Source organism: Zootermopsis nevadensis, unplaced genomic scaffold, assembly GCF_977971745.1.
Source record: "Zootermopsis nevadensis isolate Lab colony 2312 unplaced genomic scaffold, Znev_1.0 Znev_ptg000012l, whole genome shotgun sequence".
Classification (NCBI taxonomy): domain Eukaryota; kingdom Metazoa; phylum Arthropoda; class Insecta; order Blattodea; family Termopsidae; genus Zootermopsis; species Zootermopsis nevadensis.
This window is the reverse complement of record NW_028259144.1, coordinates 3889175-3909042: the sequence shown is the minus strand read 5'-3', so window position 1 is coordinate 3909042 and position 19868 is coordinate 3889175. Positions and strand designations below refer to the sequence as shown.

General features: G+C 38.2%; 3 protein-coding genes across 5 annotated transcripts in view; 1 reads left to right on the top strand and 2 right to left on the bottom strand.

Annotated features, from left to right (window-relative positions):
* Positions 1-566: 566 nt before the first annotated feature.
* On the bottom strand, positions 567-6373 carry PolG1 (DNA polymerase gamma, catalytic subunit tam). Its single transcript, XM_022080177.2, has 4 exons — positions 6286-6373; positions 5695-5748; positions 950-4909; positions 567-642 (listed from the first exon to the last, which is right to left on the bottom strand). The coding sequence occupies exons 3-4, from the start codon at positions 4807-4809 to the stop codon at positions 567-569; spliced, it is 3936 nt and encodes a 1311-aa protein (XP_021935869.1). The 5' UTR covers positions 4810-4909; positions 5695-5748; positions 6286-6373.
* Positions 6374-6566: 193 nt separating this feature from the next.
* The window catches only part of LOC110837734 (caspase-1), a 33541-nt gene continuing 20239 nt past the window's right edge, over positions 6567-19868 (top strand). For both annotated transcript variants that reach the window (XM_087347632.1, XM_087347629.1), the window contains exons 1-2: positions 6567-6704; positions 9192-9224. The gene's annotated coding sequence lies outside the window, so the exon portion shown is untranslated. The remainder of the gene's footprint in view (positions 6705-9191; positions 9225-19868) is intronic.
* Positions 9711-18483, bottom strand: LOC110837735 (glutathione S-transferase). 2 transcript variants are annotated; one of them, XM_022080187.2, is made up of 5 exons: positions 18372-18483; positions 11783-11928; positions 11005-11172; positions 10392-10534; positions 9711-10011 (listed from the first exon to the last, which is right to left on the bottom strand). In XM_022080187.2, exons 2-5 carry the CDS (start codon positions 11916-11918, stop codon positions 9844-9846), a joined length of 615 nt encoding a protein of 204 aa, XP_021935879.1. In that variant the 5' UTR covers positions 11919-11928; positions 18372-18483; the 3' UTR covers positions 9711-9843. The 2 variants fall into 2 exon arrangements, with proteins under 2 accessions (XP_021935879.1, XP_087203761.1); XM_087347635.1 differs by having other exon boundaries at positions 11005-11136.

Sequence of the window (19868 nt, the reverse complement as noted above, 5' to 3'; positions counted from 1 at the left end):
TAAAATACACAAATGAAAGGAGCAACACAGGAGGGTAATATTAAAACGGATCTTAAGGAAACAGGATAGGAGGTTGTGGACTGGACTCATATAGCTCAGGATAAGGATAGGTGGAAGGGGGAATCTAGTAGCATGTGATTGTGAACATTTTGGTTCCCTAGACATGGGGGATTATTTAAATAGCTGAACATACTATGAGCTTCTTAATATGGGCTCTGCTCTATGCAGTAAGTCAGGAATGGAGACTTGTTTATATATCACATGTGCCCCCACAACAGCAGACCATTGGCTATTAAATTGCTTATAGAGTCTATGTCAGGCTTGAATTCTGGACGTGTAAAAATCCTCCAGTGGCTTTACACAGTTCAAAGCTATCAGCAGCTTTAGGTTGATGTCGTAGTTTCTTCATTCAAATAATGCAAATCCAAAGAGTACAAGTACAAACAACTTTCTTCTCAAGTTACTGATGAAAGAGCTTAACCTTGTAACCTTTTCAACAAAGTGTGCACCACCATCCTATGATAAGGTAATCCTTTTGTAAGTGTAGACATACTCTTTCTTGCCTTTTATTGCTGAACTGTTGAGTTATGTGTTTTGGTATCAACCAGTTGTCCAATTGTAACTTCAGCGACACCAGCAGGTCTGCAAGAAAGACCATGCAAAGGCATTATTAGCTTCCTGTTGCTGTGTACATTGTGTTCATGTCACTATCATGTTTTGTAAACAAAATCCTCAAATGGGAACTTTCATTTTTCATACATATTCTTCAAGTAACCTTCTGCTGAAAAGTTATTTTAATAAAGTCTCGCTGGCCTCATCAAGAGGACAAACGTCCCAACCCACTACATGCAAGCAAATCATTCCATATATCATGTTTGATATCTCACAATTCATAATAATATCCAATAAAGGATTTTTAAGTTAAGTAAAAGATACTAGGTGCAGATACCTCCTCTTCATCCTCTGATTAGCACCTCTAAGGGCTCCACCAGCTTTTTTCAGTGCTTGGTAGATATCCATAGATTCTCCTTGAGGTATACCATAGCCCCTGCTAAGACCATGTGGGTTTGATGGTGTACAACAGTCCTGATGTGCTTCTTTCCTAAGAACAGTGTCCACCTCCACTGATGTAAAGAATGCTACAGATTGTGGCAGATCATACAGACCCAACTGCTGTGCACAGAATGCACGAGCTAGTAAGTTGGTGACATGTAAGGCAAGAGCAGCTTGATATTTCTGTTCATCTGGCACAAGGTACCGAACTTCATCGTGGAAACTGATGCAAAATCGAGCTTTGGCATCCAGCAACCAACGCATGCTAACCAACATGAGGTGTAAGAAGTCTACAGCACCACTCTGAACAACCCAATTTACACGTGTTGGCAAGTAGCGATCATCCATACCATTCTTGGGCTCCAGTGCACGGCTTAAACGTCCACTAAGAAATGGTGTTACTGGTGCCTTGTTGTTTGCAATCTCTTCCAGGCAATTGAACATAGCTGATTCTGTGCCACCAACCCACTGTGGGTGCTCAAACATTTCTTCTAAGGTTATGCCATGTTTTGCCCTAAGTTTCAATGCTTCTGTCATTGTATACAAACGATCTTCCAGAAAATCACGATATGATTCCTTAAGTCGGTACATTCTCTTTCCTTTGGTTAGTGTGAACATTTTTCTAGCCTTTCCCTTTGCTTCATTTTCTGACATTGTAGGGTTGAATTGCTTTAAGAGTCTCTCAGCAAACTGCTGACCTGCACCATAAATTCGTGCATAATTGATCACCTTTGCATGGTCTCTTGAAATGCCTACAGCTTTAGCTGTAACACTATGCATGTCAGTTCCATCTGTCTTCCTGCCACTGAGGGTCATCCAACCAAATGGTGTAGCACCATGTATTTTTGAAAAATGGGCATCTCCAATTATAGATGCTATCCATAATTCTTGTGAATCCACATCAGCACCAACAATACTGTATCCTGGAGGAGCCTGCACCATGGCACGAACCTCTGAACCAATTCTCTCCTTGTGAGCATTAGATGCTGTCATCCACGTCGGTTCCACAGCCCGACGTGTTAGTGTTCCACAGACTATGACTTGTGGTATTATAGCACCAAATTCAGTATCCAATCCACGTAGTGATCGTGGTAAATCTCGCATACCCATCCATACTACAAGCTGCTGTTCAATACGGTCTCGATTGTTTCTCCAATATGACAACATTCGCCCAATGGCCAGCACTTTCTCTGCTCCCGCATCAGTGCCAGCCAACACATTCTCTGAAAACTTGTTCAGAAAATCCTTGGCCAAAGGATTACCAACTCTATGATTACTCCCATCTTTATGTGGCAGTTTCAAAAACCAACAACAGCCACCCACAGCTACACCGCACCAAACACCAGTACCTTTGTACCAGTTTGGTTTCTCATCTGTCTTTCTGGTCTTGTGGAAAGCTCTCACTGAGACATTATGCTCAACAGCCTGATGGAGGACTGAAAAAGCAGCCTCACTTTCATTAGCTCCTGCAATTAAAGAGCTTTCATCTGCAATGCTGCAATGTTCTAGGAGCTCTTTTAGTGGAACCTGTGGGGATGTGTCACTCACATTTGCAATGCTAATACAGTATGGAACAAGGAATCCCCAGCCATTCCCTCGTACATAATGCAATGGATAAGATTCCCACGTGAGGCACAGCAGCTTTGGTGTGATCTGCATAGATGTACTAATAAGCTGAGGTCCAGGAATCCAGTCAGGTTCACTTGGCCTATGACAAAGTTTTCGATACCATGCTGGGTACCCAGGAAGATGTGGCATTTTAGCAGGAAGAAGTTTCCTGGTCTCTGTAAGGTACTGAAACTTGTCACTTAATTCATCGTTTTCATCATAACTCTCATCTTCATCACAAGTGCTTGAAATATTTTCCCCAGTTTCATTACACATGTGCATGTCTTGTCCTTTAAGATCTGTTCTGTTTATACTTCTCTTTGAAAATTCACTATCACTTGCCACATCCTGAACTCTTTCATCATCCGAATACTGAGATTTCTGCTTATTACAGTCAATTTTCTTACTTTTCTTAGAAACAGTCTTCTTAAGCTTTAACTCTTGAATACTCCAGTCTTGATCCCACATCCAGAGATCTTCACGATACTTATTTTCATGAAGCATTTGGCAAACCTCATCTGCCCGTCGAGCCAATAAAAATCTTGCTTCACTGTCAAAATCATCAAAGGTCTGTTGGGCATCTGTCAAGTAACGATTCCAGTTAGAATTAACTGGAAGGTATGCAGTACTAAGCTCTAACATTCCAGCTAACGTAACAGGATGAGGAAAACGGAACAGGAACAGTGGCAACAGTTTGCGTATAACATTATGTGTGGCAATAACATCTCCAGCACAGTAATGCATGACAGTTTGAAACTGCGTGCTAACATCTTCTAGTGTGCCATTAACAAATATATCTCGTGTCATCTTGTTCAGAGGTGTTCCACAGTACAGTTTGTGAACTTCACTCAAACTATTAAGAGAACTATAATTTCGCCATTCATCATCTTTCTTGTTAACATCCACCTCAGACTCATCAGCAGTATTTGTTGCAGATGATTTCAGAAGGGCTCTTTGGTAACTTGTAATCCCACTTACGCATACATGAAGTGACATAGTATCAACAAATCGCATCCCAGTACCTTCAAGCCAATACTGTTCTTTTATTCGAGCTCGATCATATGAAACATTGTGGCCAACTAGCACTCTTGGTTTACAGATCCCATGACCTACACCACGTTGCAAAGGGCCACTCTCTAATGGGATCAAGTCTTTGGTTGAATAATGTCGCCCACCCGTCCCACTGTTGCCACTAATGACTGCATCACTCACCCAAGCATACCATGCATGAGGACTGACAGCTGTGGCTATAGTTGGTGCCTCTCCCACACTACGACAAACTTCCACATCAAACACAAGTGCATCTTCGTCTGGAAACGTGACTGACTGAGGAGCTGTATCTCTACTGTACTTGGTCCAACCTGGCTGAAGAAGCCATTCTTTTGGTGCTTCTGGCAAGTAAGCAACTAGGTCTTCAAGAAGAATTCTATATGGACGACTCTGTTGCTCACCTATTATATGGAAATGGTTATGTAAATTATCACCCTCTAAGGGAGGAAGTTTGAAGTTAACATCTTCAACAAAAGCCTTCTCAGATGAAAGAAGTTTATGCTTTTTCAATTCTTCTTGAGCCCTTACAATCTGTTCTTGAGTTGGCCTTTTATAGTTCTCTTTTCCAAATAATTGCTGGAATAAGCCTTTAGACAGCATCTGTATTTTCATTTCATTTATCCTTGGTGCCTTATCTTCCTCCATTCCTTGTTTCATATCTTCTGTAAGTTCTTCATTATCTACAATAACCTTTGTTTTACCATGTTTCAGTTTATTTTCCTTCTTAACAGGAGCACTTAATTTCTGTACACCAACCCCATGCCTGGCAACCTTTTCTGATTCAACTCTCGTCAAAGTACCAGAGGAGGTACTGCTGCAATGTGGTGTGCATTTAGACAACTCATGGCTTCTTGCTGCAGCAGGTTTGCTAATAATTTTAACATCTGATGTAGAATGAGTAGCTACATCCTGTAGTGAGATTATATTTTGATTTGTTATTGGATATGCATCTGACAGACTTCTAACTTTCTCTTCTGTCTGCCCACCGCTAACTTTCGGTGAACCTCCTTCATTCCACACATATCGTAATGATGAAGCTATCTGAGCATGCCCAGAAACAAACTGATTTCTCAGAAAACAGCTGTGGTTCCCTAACATAGGATGCAAGCTTCAAATTCTTCATGCATCATAAATAATGAATCAAGATATTTGTTCCCAATGGACTTTGATTTCTTGATGAGCCAGTATCATGATGTAACTGTAATAGCAGCAGAGACAGTAGATTAATATGATTTTATATGCAGTTTATTATGAGATAAAACTTCAGATTAGGGAAATTTTTAATGAGGACATAAATAAAGTTAGCAAAGTGAAGAGCACTAACTCAAACAGCTATAGTTTATATGTGAATAAACTTTAATGTTGCTCAAGTGTTATATGGGATATTCTTAAAGCTGTTTTAGAGGTTTAATGCTGTTAGGATTGACAAAAAAATTAGGGCTGATGTGCATGGAAAAGTAAAATTAATTTTTATATCATAAAACAAGCAAATCCATGATAATCTGCCAAAATAATCCCTTATAAGGTGGAAAAGGTACTACCATAGTGTAAGACCACATAGAACACTGATGAGATATTTTATTTCACTATAACTTTTGATTCACTTTATATACACTGAAATATATTTGCAGTGCGCTTTTGTGGTGCTAAACACCAGTACATGGTATCAGTATGTTTTGTTAAAAATATGAGTAACTCAGAAAACTGTGTTAAAATCATTAAACATAACCTCAATGTACCGGCAATGTTTTCTTAACCAAATGAGGGCTATTTCGGAGATCCTACACTCAACAAGCACCACTTTTGTTTAATGTAAGTGTTAGAACCACATCACATTTATGATGTTGACTGAATGTGATAAGAATATTACAAAACTTAGATTTTAATATGATCCTTTTAAAAGTGTATGGCAACCCAATATCTGACATTCTGTCATCACTAGCATAATCCCCCACATCACCACATCATACTACACTAACTTACCGTGTTTTGTCAATGCATACACAGATATAACTTCTTAATTCAGATCAACCTCTTCTGCAAACATAAATGAGATAACAAGAATTAATCATTACATTGCAATAATTGGAGGTCATAACAGCTTGCAAAGTTCATGAATTCTGTCCCTGAAATTGTGCCAATGTCTAGCCTTGGTGTGACTTTGTGCCAAGAGAACGGTATTTAAACTTCAATAACTTTGAAGCCACAAGAGACAGTCATTCTAGCAATGAATTTGTTCAACTAGATTTAATTTGTACTAATTAAAAAATAAGTCCTTTGCTGAAATGACCATCTAACAGAGGGATCTACTATTTTGCCACTGTCTGAAGCCTCTGCACCTTTCCAACAACACTAAAGAATTAAAAAGATAGGTAAGGAAGAGATGGTGTGGATTATATGAATAAAGGTGTTATTATAAAGATGGGACTTGCCACATCTGCATTTTCTTGTTACTAGACTAATACACGTCCATTTAACTGACTCGTGACTTTGAAACACACAATATCATGAAATGACAAATTATACCATTTTATAGGTCATGCATTAAAAAAAATGACAACTAAAAACAACTACCTTCACACGTAACAACTTGTAGTGTAGTGTAACGGATTTATGATATTCGGTTCGTACACAGAAGCTTCCGGAACAAAACACCAGCAAATTCCTCGCAATGTGTAACCTAACTTTATGCATGTAATCAATGAACCACATGTGAAATGAGCCAAACAACTTTAATGTTGGTATTTCCTGTGCGAATTACCAACATAGCCAAACAAAGTAAATATCGATTAATACCACAAAATTGCGAGATAAATAACTTTAATCTATACGAATCGAAGGTCCGAAGCGATCAACGAGAAAAAATGAACAACTAGATCGATATTGCACCCTTGAAAACGGACGGATGTTTCTCAGAAAAGTGCGCGCTTTAATGGTGGAAGTGTTTAATGTTAGATTCATTGTTTCGTCGGTTTTCCTCATTTATTATGACAGTATGTATTTTTGTATTTACTGTAATTTGTTATTTTTGTTATACATCAGGAAGTACTTTAAACCATAGGTAATAATGAAGATGGTTGTTTCTGGTTTGTAGCACAATGTAGTGTGGTAATAGTTTACCGACGTTTCAGAGGTGCTTGCTGTCTGCATCAGAGCAATGATGAAGGCAAAGAACCCCTTTCTGGCCCGATCATGTCTGTATGTCGCAACTTTTCCATTTATTTTTATCCAAATTAGTCAAAAATCCATTTATACAGATTTTCACAAGTATTTATTAGAGATTATCCAAAAACGTGTATATGTTCGTATGTAGACTTGTCATAAAAATTGTTTGATGTAAATGAAATAGCTCCACTTTTTATAATTCTCCAGTGTCAAATTTAATCAAAATTTGTTTGTCTATTTTCAAGTAGTTACATGCATGTGGACAATTCACATTCTTCTTTTTTTTAGAAAGCAATGCAACATACAATCTTAGAAAACAAAAGACTTTTTATTCAGCTATACAGTGTTGCACATTAATATATTTGTTCCCTAACTTCTGGCAAAATACAGACTACATGAGTTATTTCACATAAAAATATCTAACACAAAATATTAGCTTACAATTTCTATGAAAATTATATAATTTATTTATTCAACCCACAATGGAAAAATATTTTAATAAGTACTATATCCTTAATGTATTATTTTAAATCTATGCAGAAAATATGATTCTCTGCAGTACTATGTTATGAACAATCCATTAGTTGAATTCAGCCATTTACAACAGCCAGTTTAGTTTTATATAATCTAAGTAATTTAATTGTGTTTATACCACATTCTATAACATGTGATCAACATTTAAACTTGTACTGTACACACATAAATATACGCTATCCTTTCTTAATTATTAGAATATTCTTTCACCATCAATGAAATAGATCATGCTACAAGCAGTTCACCTGTTATGTGCAGATTTGGTTCCTGAAAATGACACACTACCTTTCCCCTTTGTATATTACAATTGAAAATACTGTGCTGTGGGAAAGTCACTTTGAAGGATTGCTTCTGTGTGATCACACAGAAAAGTATATGTAACTGATAACATTTAGGCAGTGGTTCATGCACAGAGCAGGGAGTACATCACCAAAATATGAAACAGTTGTACTAATTTTGTGGCCATAACTTTTGTTCGTTGGCTTGGTAAAAGGACACATCTGCTACATGTTGGCAAATGAAATTATTTCTGACTTTTCACAAAAGTAAATTGAACTATTTCTTATATTCATACCATTATTCTCTTTCCTCACATTCTTTTGATTGTTATCAGCCACCCTCCAGGTTCAATAATTCCAAAACTGAAGATGGCTGTCTTCTGGGTGATGATTGCCCTATGGAGGGAGCAAGGACCTCTGAAACGTCAGTAAACTTCTACCAGACTACATGGGACAACAACCCAGAAGACAGCTATCTTCAGACTCATTGCTGTGAAAACCTCAAAACCGACTTAATTCTAAAACTGTTTATATTACATATAGTCTCAGACAGTATGGGTCCAGTTTAAAGAACTGCCATCATCATGTTAGAGTGGACCAGAGCTTCAGGGAAAAGGAAGGGCCTGGTCCATGCTGTAGCAGCTTTGAACATTAGGTTAAGGACAGTGGTTTTCTACAGTATTAAAACTGTTTAATGAAAATCAAGTGTTTGTTGTTTCCAGAATTAAAGATTGGATTGTTTGGGACATGGATCCACAAAACTTCTAATATTTTTATGTAGGTAATTCAGTAAAATTATATCAAATATATAAGTAGATATACATTCCAGTGTATAAATTGGTATTAATTAATGTTTTGAAAGGTGGAATGTCAAATACTTTCTCAAATGAAATTATATAAGTCTTTCTTAGTAATAATTTAAAATAATTATAATATTAAGTATAAAACTATATATATAGCCTTTTTCTATTCTGAATTATTGTACGAATTTTGACTAGGCATATTTTAATAATTTTTAAAACTGAAAAGTAGGTTGTGAGATGTTTATTGCTACAGAGCTAGAGTTAAATGGAGCACTAATATTTTAAGTACAAAATAACTGATCACAATCAGGAACTAGCAGACCAAATATGTTACGGTATCTTGATATGTAATCTAATATTATAAATTTGTTAAGATGTGTATAGACATTGTTATTACACTTCATTTCTTATAACTTGAGTAACCAGTGTCATTCTTAATATTACCATAATATCAAAAATTTTCAAGTTTTCTTTACAGTAACATGTTCAGTACTTCAGCCATAACTTTATGTTATTAAGAAACTTTCCCATTTTTAAATTATGTTTCATATTTCAATATTATGATTTCTTAATCTTCATCATGACTGCCAATAAATGGCAGTAAACAAAATCTGCATCTGAGGAATATGAGCTTCAAATATCCAATGACTGCACTCGTAATATTTCAATGTTTCAGAGAAATTATTTGTTCTCTTTTCAGGTTTTATATTCAGATGCTGTCTAGAAAGAGTTGGTAAGTAAATAATATTTCTTGTCATTACAGTGCAATCAGTCGAGTTGATAAAGGCAAACTATCTCATGGTCTATAGACTGATGAATTATTTCAATTTGGTATTATTTTTGAGACTTGTGTTCTGGAATCCCTGTATTTGGTAATAAGAAAGAAAAAAATAGGAGAGAGATATTTGAGTGGGCAGATGGTATCAAGCTTTGATTTGGGATTTCAGGGATCATTTCCAAATTTCAGAAGTCTCCACTTTTAACACTTTCAATAGTTGAAAGCACTACTTCACTGAAGAGTGACTACAGATCATTAGTGTATGGAAAGTATGTTTTATAGAGTTGTAGACATTGATTAACAGTATGAGCTTCAGTATTATATTTGTTTGTAATTGTAAGGTGAGCTTTAAGTTTTGTCAATTCAGTTACAAATTTGAGTTAGTGAAATTTCTGTGTCTGAAGTGAGGTTCCATGCTGCACCGGATTCCTCACAACTAACATGATGTTTAAAATTTGAACAGCATTCCTTCTTGTGACAGTGCAACACAAACATGTGTAATGAATCAGTATGCTCATGATTTGAGATATACCAAATTGCAGTATGCTGCAGGATACTTGACAAGGCCAGATCTTCAGAAATCTGTTGCTGGTCTCTTCTGTAGCCAGCCTTGTATGCTTGGCAAATTGAACACCTTTTCTTTTAAAGCTCTTAAAGATGGGTACCGGTCTAAAGATTCCTTTCCAAATATTAGTTCAAAGTTCTCCAGTGATACAGCAAACACGAAATCTGTCCACGTCAGCTGAAACAAGAAAAGAAACTACTTTTACAATAGCAACGTAAATTATCTTACTTTATGCACGATTACTTCACTAGTTTTTAGAAACTTATTATTTCTAGTGGCTTGTATGTGTTTAATAGAGTCTGCCATTATAATGTTTCTGTTCCTGAATTGACACCATTGTAATTGACCTGTCAAATACCTCACTAAATTTTGCCATGTCAGATACTTAATACTGTCACTTCATCCTTCTTGGATCCAGATATTCTCCTAAACTCTGCAGTAAAAAATCATTAACTACAGTAACCTAAGAATCTGTCACTCAATGCTCATTGTGCTGGCCTTGGTAGTCATTTGTTAATTTCAATAAATTTTTAATGAAAACTTTTATTGACACTCACTGCTCCTCCGACCGAATACCCCCTGTTCTCTGTTACCACCTTCTCAAATTTGTTGAGGTAAAATGGGATCTTCTCCTTCATGAGAACTATCTTCCGTTCTTCCTTCTTGAACTGGTCTGGTTCCATCCTGTACTGGAACAGTTCTGAACAGTAACAAGCATCAGTACACTGCATTTATGTTGGACTTTGTCCATTATTTGAGATACATTTTATGTACATGATGTTTGGGAGTTGATTCCGCATCATCAGGCAATTGATTAGTTTGTCATTATTCTGTTTACAGACCTTAGTGTTTAGCATAAAAGTTTAGTATTCAAAGTGAGTTTGAAACTGATCTTAGAAAACCAGACAATATAACATATCCTTTAGTGTTAATATTTTAGAAAGGGAATGTTTGTGACTGTAGAGTGTTGTGCTTAAATTATTATTACCAAAACAAATTGCCAAAAATAAGATCAAATGCAAATAGAAGTAAAGACATGTTATTATTTAAAGCTTCTTACACTAATAAGTATTGCTGCCAGCTGCGTTCCTGTTTAGGGTTGAACATGAGTTGTTACAGTATCACTGTGTATATTTCATAACATAATTACAGGAGTTTGAAGTGTAATACCTTGTTTAAGGTCAGTAAGTGTATCAACTAGCATGTCACACTGCAGGCTTTCCCACTCATCACGACCGGCCAGCCCACACTGCTTTGCCAGGTAACGGGCGATGGCGTTGGACTGTCCTACGGGCTTTCCGTCTATCTCCAGAACCGGTAACATCCCAAACGGCATTTCTAAGCAGTATTAAGAACATATTAACAACCGGTCTTAGTTCAGTCAAGTCTAAGTTTTTACTCCATACCAGTTTCAGTACACAAGTTACAGTTTTCTTGAGCTGAAATAAAATAACCAAAATGTCTTACAGTTTAACATAAAGTGAAAAGATTCATGAGATGGTCATTTTGCATGCATCATATTTGAGTACATTTTTCAAAACTGATGATTACGCTACAAGAAAATTAATATTACATGATACAGTCCACGACTGTAATGTTGAGACTTGCAAGGAATGCAGGACGTCCATAGCGTTAAAGGCAGCCGTTGTCTTTCCTCCTTCACCCCACTTCCTCACCCCGCAAGTCGCAAGATTACAGTCGTGGACTGTATATTAAGTACTGAAATTTATGTTTGTGAAGCATATGGGATATAGTGTAAGAGAGATTAACGAACTCCGTGGATCGCAGTCTGTCTTTAGATGCTCATTGTTACTCAACTCCCCAGATTTAAAGACTATATACATTTGATACACAAAGGAAAGACCATTGTTCACAAGAAGGCATCTGATCTTTCGTGAAAAATGAACAGGTCTACAATCCATAGATTCAATCGTCCACTGCGACTCACTCCGTTTCAGTTCAGGCCATTTTTCTTGACTGATACGTTCATCTTCATAATTCACTCCTGCATATGCAAAAATGAACCGAATGTGCTCTGCTTTCCCACGGGCATTGAAGTAGATGAGCTTGTATGATGGTGCCATCAGCTGTTTCCTGTAATCCGAGAAAATATTACTTCAAAGATTTGCAGCGTTCAAGAGTATTCATATATTTTTAATCTGAAGCAGAAACAGCATTTTATTTTTGAGGTCATGTTTGAAGACCTACGGATGCCTGCCCTCCTCTCTTGCACTTTGTAAAACCGAGGTACAGGATTGCGACAGGAAGTTTTATATTTCTAACCAAGCAAGAAGCATACAGAGTTAGGTCTTTAATTTCATGAGATTTGGTTCAGATGTTGGTATTAGTCTTCGAGGTTGTAATGCTGTGTGGCCAGTGGTGTCTGCTTGCGAGAGAACAGAAGACCAACATCGACAACCCTCACTTCATTTGCAGTTTGTATATTATTTCACTGTGATCCTTCAATTTTATTTTTAGAGCATTTCCAGCTTGTGTCCTAACGTCAGGGAGTTGTTATGGAGTTTGTCACTCAGTGTATCTGTGTTCACGACATTGAAATTTCCGATTCTCATACCAGACGTTTTTTCTTCTTCAAATAGTTCAGTTGCCTTACTTTAGACCTTTTGAGTTTTGGAGTTCTGACACCAGAGAAATATTTTTATTCACCAGTTTCTTTAATTGTGGTAATGGTATTCAAAATTCAGGTTATATTTGAGAGGTAGTACACGTTAACTGCATTGAATAATTTGGTTGTGGCACCAAACTCATACCGATAATTCTGATAAATAATGAACAACATTTCATTAAACTACTACTAACTGAACTGAAATAATGCATTTGTGTATATTAGCAACATAATGGTGTTGATCACCGTTGGTCTGTACTATTTATTTATGATGATTTCTTATAGAACTTGCCAGTCTCGATTTCACGTTCCATTGTGCCAGCTCTGTATATACCAGGAGTTCTCAACAAAGACTTGGAACCACATTAAATCTTTCTTATTGACTTTTGAACCACCATGATAATTTATTGAACCATCATGGAAGTTTATTAACATATTACAGCAAATTTTCTTTAACAAATTTGTTTTTTTATTATTATTTAATAAAAATAAGAATTTAAATTAGGCATTTAACTGTTTTCATTGTCCTATAGAATGACGCGATTGCGTGATAAGACGATACTGAACACTATAAATATCTCCCCATCAGGCATTTATGTATACACGACAGGCAGTTAAACATGCCCTGAGAGACCTGTTCTAATTGTAACACAGACAGAGTTATGTCTTGTGGTAATATACGTGTCGTATTAAAATAGTGTACTGTGCGACCTTTTAGTCCTGACCCCTGGGCTGCGCGTGAGGGGAAGTGCGACAGGAGTAGTGGGAGCTGTGTTGTATCCGTCTGTAGAAAAAAAAGCAAAGGAGGAGAAGAGTGAGATTTCAGGTTCTCACGACGACGAATATGAAGATGGCTGTCTTCGGGGTGGTTGTACCATGCAGTCTGGTAGATACTGCCCGACGTTTCGTCGGAAACGAGACAGTTTCTACTAACTGAGCGATGCAGCATCCCAGAAGACAGCCATATTAAAGTTTAACCATTTCGGATCCGCAATTTAAAAGCTCAGAAATACAAAAATCTCATATGACGTACCTAGGTCAAGGAGGGCTTTCACGAACCAACACCACACGCCCCTTCAGTTCTTATGGACTCGAACAAATTCCCCGCGCATTCATCGGCCAGGCCTTAAAATTGTAGTGAGTGTCACATTCCTCCTGCCCGATTGGGCGGGAGACTGGGTGAGCCCCAGAGCAGGTCTGGACTTTGTGGTGAAGAGAAGAATCCCTCCTCAATTTTATGTGTTGAATGAGGGAGTTCCTTAGGTTCAGTCCCATGTGACATCAAGTGATATCCGTGGTGGACAAAGTGGCTCTGAAGTAGGTTTTTCTCCTGTTAACCACCATTCTAACATTTCACAGCCCTCACCAAACAGCACATTGCCACTCCCTCGGTCCTAAGTCAGGGTTTCATCCATGATTTGGCACTTGGCTGGCCTCGGACAGAAGGTAGTTTTGTTAAGTGAATGCGTGTCTGGCAGATTACAGTGGGCCACGAGGTTTTTGTTCTGTGTACTTGCGCCCCCCCCCCCCCCACTTGCCAACCTGTTTATCACTTAGGGTTACCCTCGCTGTGGTTGGCTAAGTCTGGGTTGTTTTGTTACCGTACTTGTTACAGAATCCGTAGGGCAACTTGGGGTTTAAACACGTGATGTTCCCTTCTTTATAAAAGGCCCACGTGTTTTGTTCTGCTGTGTTCTGTGATCTTTATCCTAGGGTTTCTTTATTTTCTTGTTTCGGGTTTACACCCTGCGCGCACGAGCGGTTTGGATCGCAGCGGATTTTCTCCAACATTCGTTCCTTCTTTGTTGTCAGTTTAAGATTGTCCAACTATCGGAAGAGGATACGAGGAGTAAGTGCACATTTGCTTACAGTGACTAAGTTCTGGGATGTGGCATTTGCTTGAGAAACATCCTGATTGCCCAGGTCAGGTTTTGCTGTTTACATCAGGCAGCAAGAACCCTCTTATGTACAGCATTGACTCTAATCTTCGACGAAACAGACGCGGGGACATTTTTCACTAGGCGATATGAAAAGACGAAGAAACAAGTTGATGTTATTCTGTGGCACGACATGACATTTCCCGATAGCGTACCTCCAAATGTAACATGATTGCGTGCTCTTGTATTATAATTAACTCGAAACTCTTGAAAGTTATAGTAAAAAGAGACAAGCAGATCTCGATTGTGGTTTAAAAACGAACATCAGCCAGTCTTAACTGGATTGGACGATGAGGGGTTCAGTTCCCGGCAGGAGTAAGGGATTTTGCTTCTAGCCTCTGTACAGATCAGTTCTGGATACCCAGCCTCCTACCCAATGGGAACCGGAATCCTTTCACTGGAGATAAAGCCAGCCAGGCGTTGTTAGATTTCCTATTTTTCGTTTTTTTCAAAGTGTTAGCCTGGGTAACTAGGTTAACATGAACGCTCGCCCGTGTTATAGATCTATATACGTTCACATCATGCAATTTCTAATAACACAACTCCACTACGGAGCTATTTCAGTTAAGGTTTCGTAAATATGTTATCCGATATTGAGCTTTGCGTGTTAGGTCGCCCGGAATTCTGAGAGGCAAAACCAAGTCGCCTTGGTACCCAAATGTAGGACACAAGAAAAATAATTGAGGCAATTTTCGGCCGCGGCTATACTCAATGTTAGTGCGCACCGTCTTTCATAACCATGGAATCGATTATGACACGCAACATATCGATTGGGTTGAGGAGCAACTCCGACTGTTTTAATCAAAACAAGAATACAAAGCGCAGACGTAACTAACGATCTCCAATTCTATGAAGAAGTGTCCTTGGTAAGGAGATCAGTCACCCACCGATCTAGACAAGAAATTATTCGCTTTTTTATGGAACCCCAGTCCACACACTCCAACCTCATTTCCCTAAGATCTTTTTTAATATAATCCTCCCATCTATACCTAACATTTCCGAGTGATCTTTTCTCTTCAGAATTCCCAACCAACATTTTGTACGAATTTCTTGTCTCCCCATTCATGTGTAACATTTCGTAACGTGTTGGTGTTCTACGGTGAGATGTTGGCCCTCTTACCTACCCCCCAATCTTGAGGACCACCCCTTATTGGCTGTCCGCGACTGCTTATTCAGTATATTCGCAGTTATCCTCCGTATCTGTAGGCCTTCTCCATTCGCATACTGAGGCTCACCCAGAGGGTACCAGAGGCCCTTTATATTGGGCAAAGTGGCCAGACCCCCCCCCCCCCCCCCCCGACGTTGCATTATTTTAGTAGCGAATTCTTCTGTTCTGTGTGTGATGTTGTTTGTTACTCCGCCAAGCAAAATCTTTGAATACTGTAGCCATTTACATCGATCGAAGAGCTCGGTCTAGCCACAAATTGTCGGATATGCGGTCTGCATATCTTTGCAAGGAATGGGGAAACTGATATCGTCGCTAGTACACGAAAAAAGAAGGAAGAAATGATCTTTGAGGTTCGATGTAGCAGACTGTTTCGTTCATTTCTTATCAGGGTATTAAAGTAGGTATTCATGAGAGAAATGCATACACAATTTTTTTTTTCGGAAATCCTGAAGGGAAAAGACTACTTCGTAGATCTAGATGTATACGATAAGATAATACTAAACTGGATCTTAAAGAAACGTGGAGGAATAATAAGAAATGCATGTGCTATTTTAGTCGGAAAACCTGAAGGAACGTAGCTAGAATTGACAGTCTGAAGGAAACCAGATATTATTCGTGTGATCAACCAAAGAGAAAATTGATATTGGAGAAGTAATAAATGCACGTATAATTTGTGTCCGAAAACCTGAATATGAGGGGCTACTTTGAGAGGACAGCATCAGAATAAATCTTGAAATACGTGGACTGGAGCGGAATTAAAGTTTTGAAAATCGTGTAATCCTATGTCGTTAAGAATGTGAGGCTAGCGATTGGCTTCACGCTACGGCTATCTTTAGACCGTTGGAAGATTCGCTGATAGAAACTGAGTTGGAGACTTTGTCTCGGGTCATTTCTGAATGTTGTGGTGCGAAAGACATTTCAAACATTTGTGTCCGGAATCCGATTTAACAAATGAAAGAAACGAATTTAAACGCGAGGGACTTTCGATTATGTGTGGGTGTCGACATTTTGAAACGGTATACGAGCGTTGCCTTATTTTCTCTCTCTTTTTTTCCCCCGTGATGGATATTAAATTGGAGTAGTCGCTCCCAGTTCTTTGAGAAACAGACGCGATATTCTCCACACAAAAAAATGCATTTATATCTTCACTTACTGACAACCGTTCGTGAATATTCCAAGCTTCTCTTTTCCCTCCAGAAATTTGGCTACTTCAGCAACAAAGTTGGTGTTTATACATTACTCTGATATTAAACCATTAATTAGTGTTTCTAAACTAGGAAGCCATGCCATATTATACTCGGCGATCCGTGATTTATCCACATACAAACAGAGGTACACTTCTCTCCCATTCAGTTTTCGTGTAACTAATTCGAATCCTTTGTAGCTACTCATTAAAGATGTGCATGTTCAGCTTATGGTATCCTTCTGTCTTCACTGTCTGAACAGGAAGCCTACTAGGTGGATGACATATATGAATTACTATGTTTCTGAGTCAGCTTTCTGGTATATTGCGCTCTGTAGTCTCGTGGAAGTTGGCCGACGTTTCAGAGGTGCGTACTACATCATTTCTTACCGCCCTGATGGTGGAGGCAGTACGCACCTCTGAAACGTCGACTACATGGCGCATTATATTAGCTGCAAGAAACTGAAATCTCACCCGGATGTTTCTTTTTTAAATAAAATAAAAGGAGCGACCAACTGGAGGTGTTTCGTACATATTTTGATCTTCGGTGGCTTTTAAAGTACGCAGGATGAAAACAGATTTTGACTAGAATAATAAATGTTTATGGAATTATTATTTTCCAGATGTCTTTTTGAAACTCAGTTAAAATCGTTATTGTCTCATGATACATCTTGACTAAATAACTAATTCCTGGGAACAAGGTCCTTCTTGAGAAGCTGATTGTTGTTTAACTAGTCAGAAAGTTACCGTCTTTTACGAAACCCTAGGGGTCTTTGCCATGTTCACAGGACCCCGCCACTTGTCCGTATCCAGAACAAGATAAATCCAGTCCAAAACATCCCACCCCATATTTCCTTATCCATTTTAGTATTTTCTTCATTTGCGTCTAGGTTTTTCAGATGGTCTCTTTCCTTCCGGCTTTCCAACCAAACTTATGTATTTATTTACCCTGTGCGTGCTTTATGCCTAGTCCATCTCATTCTTAATTTGATCACGTTTATAATATTTAGTGAAGAATAGGCCTGCAGATTTTGGAGCTCCTCGTTATAGTTCTATTCAGTATCTTGTCACTTCACCCCTCTTATATACAAATAATCGTTTTCCTCAGTTATCTCAACACCCATACAAGGCAGGTAATTCTGATAGCTGAGCTACTATTAGCTTCTCAAGAATGACTTCCATCTATGTGGTTTGGTAAGGAGGATCACATGTAATGTAGGCACTAGAACAAAAGCTTTACCTTAACCCTTTACAGACTAGTGGTAAATATTTGTACCACCTGCTTCAGCTCTCAGGATCTCGGCTCATAACCTACAGTCCCGTTTCGGTCGATTAAATTTTTATTTAATTTTTTCACCCTCGTAGTAGATTATTTTTTTAAAATACAGTGATATGTTATATTAGAGGTAGGTGTGAATATTGAATTTTTAGACAAAAATATTATTTTGATTAGTCTTTCTCTGTAAAATGTTAAATTAGCTCAATTTATGTAAATAATTTCAGTTGTATATGTTACAAATACCTTGCACAGCATCATGTATCCTTGCGTTTATGAAGTCTCAACTTGTCACCTTTATGATGCTACAAATTCTTTGCACTAAGGGATTCGAACTCTGGACTCACCCTGCAATGTGACGCTTTCAATTGTCAGTTTCCAAGTCACCTGCCTGATGGGAGAACACGTCTACCTCGAGAAGGCCTCAAACTTGACTGCTCGCCGACACTCAAGACCATTCTTTACCCTGCCACCAGAGCCATCTATCGATTCCTCTCTTTGGGCGCCATGATTTCGCATTCCACGGGAGCTCGAAATCAGCATATCCCAGTAATTTGGAAATTAGTCTAGTTACCTAATTATTATTATCTCCATCGTCAGTAGTTGCTATAGTAGAAGTAGTAGAAATTACGTTTTTGCCCGTCAAGGTTAACGGGAATGAAAATATCTTATGTTGAACAGTCATATAATTTATTGCAACATTATGTTTGCAAATACTAAATTATTTTCCTTAAGATATTGCCTTTTGAAAAGGACTTTTGCGTCTTCTACTATGTCCGAGGATTTTCTTCGTTTTGATGGTTTCATACAAAACTTCGCTTTGCAGGAACGCCATTTCATTTCTAAATTGTTGAAATATAAGGGAACTGTAACGAAACCTTCTATTCGTGATTAGATTTATCAGCGAGACTCTCATCTGGGATATCTCCCTGATGCTGGAGGCAGTTAGCGCCTCTGAAACGTCGGTTAACTTATGTCTGATTACACGGCGCAACTATCTAGAAGTCAGCCATCTTCAGAAGGAATGGTGTTCAATAAGAGCATTGTAACTTTCAAAATAATACTTTAATTCTGCCGGTTTTCCACAAAACAGTGTTTGGGTTGAAGTGAATCGCTTATCTTCGCTGATTAGATAAAATAATTGAACACAGTTGAGGAGTTGCTGTAACTGAAGATAATCAATATGCCAAGGTCATTCCACGTATTTTCGTCTCGGAGTGAAAGAAATGGAAACGAACAGTTGAAGTAATCCATCTCTGTGGGAGGTGAGGAGGAACTTTTGGTGAGCACTGTACAAACTGCGGATTGACACAAGTGACAGTTCCTCTTTACCATTTAGTGCGACTGTACAGTAGTAAAACATGGGTAGAAAGTAAACCTGAATTAAATTTGAATTTATCGAAGATTGTCTTTGGTTCCGTGAATATTGAATATAAAATTGCTTTTAACACGGGAAGTAAAATGAAAATCAGAAATTTATTTCGGTTTTATTGCTTTGTGTTGGTATAATTCTGTTCCTAGCTGTACTTTTATTTAATATGTCTGAGTAAAAACACTGCAGCGAAAAGTAGGAACGTTTAATCGTGCCGTCGACAAGATACGGAGGATAATTTAATGGTCTACAGTAAAAAGTAAATAGCCTTTTTCTTTCTTTCTTTTTCTTTTCTGTCTGACGACAGGTCCATATGAACCGGATCCTTCCATCCTTTTCTCGGACTGGGACCTGTTCATATACGTTCTTGGCAGATGATCCAGAAGTGGTTTGCCATTGCCTTCTTCTGTGTGTGAATGGAGAAACCGGGGAAGCCCCCGGAGGAAAACTCCGTGTTGCCTAGACCACGGCC

What these genes read in the sequence shown, in the direction of transcription:
- PolG1 (XM_022080177.2), bottom strand. Translation starts at nt 4,809, where the DNA reads ATGTTAGGGAACCACAGCTGTTTTCTGAGAAATCAGTTTGTTTCTGGG. An exon ending in AATCAGAGGATGAAGAGGAG is followed by an intron (nt 643 to 949) that starts GTATCTGCACCT and finishes TCTTTCTTGCAG; the next exon opens with ACCTGCTGGTGTCGCTGAAG.
- LOC110837735 (XM_022080187.2), bottom strand. Translation starts at nt 11,918, where the DNA reads ATGGCACCATCATACAAGCTCATCTACTTCAATGCCCGTGGGAAAGCA. An exon ending in ATGGCCTGAACTGAAACGGA is followed by an intron (nt 11,173 to 11,782) that starts GTGAGTCGCAGT and finishes AATACTGCTTAG; the next exon opens with AAATGCCGTTTGGGATGTTA. An exon ending in GGTATTCGGTCGGAGGAGCA is followed by an intron (nt 10,012 to 10,391) that starts GTGAGTGTCAAT and finishes TTCTTGTTTCAG; the next exon opens with CTGACGTGGACAGATTTCGT.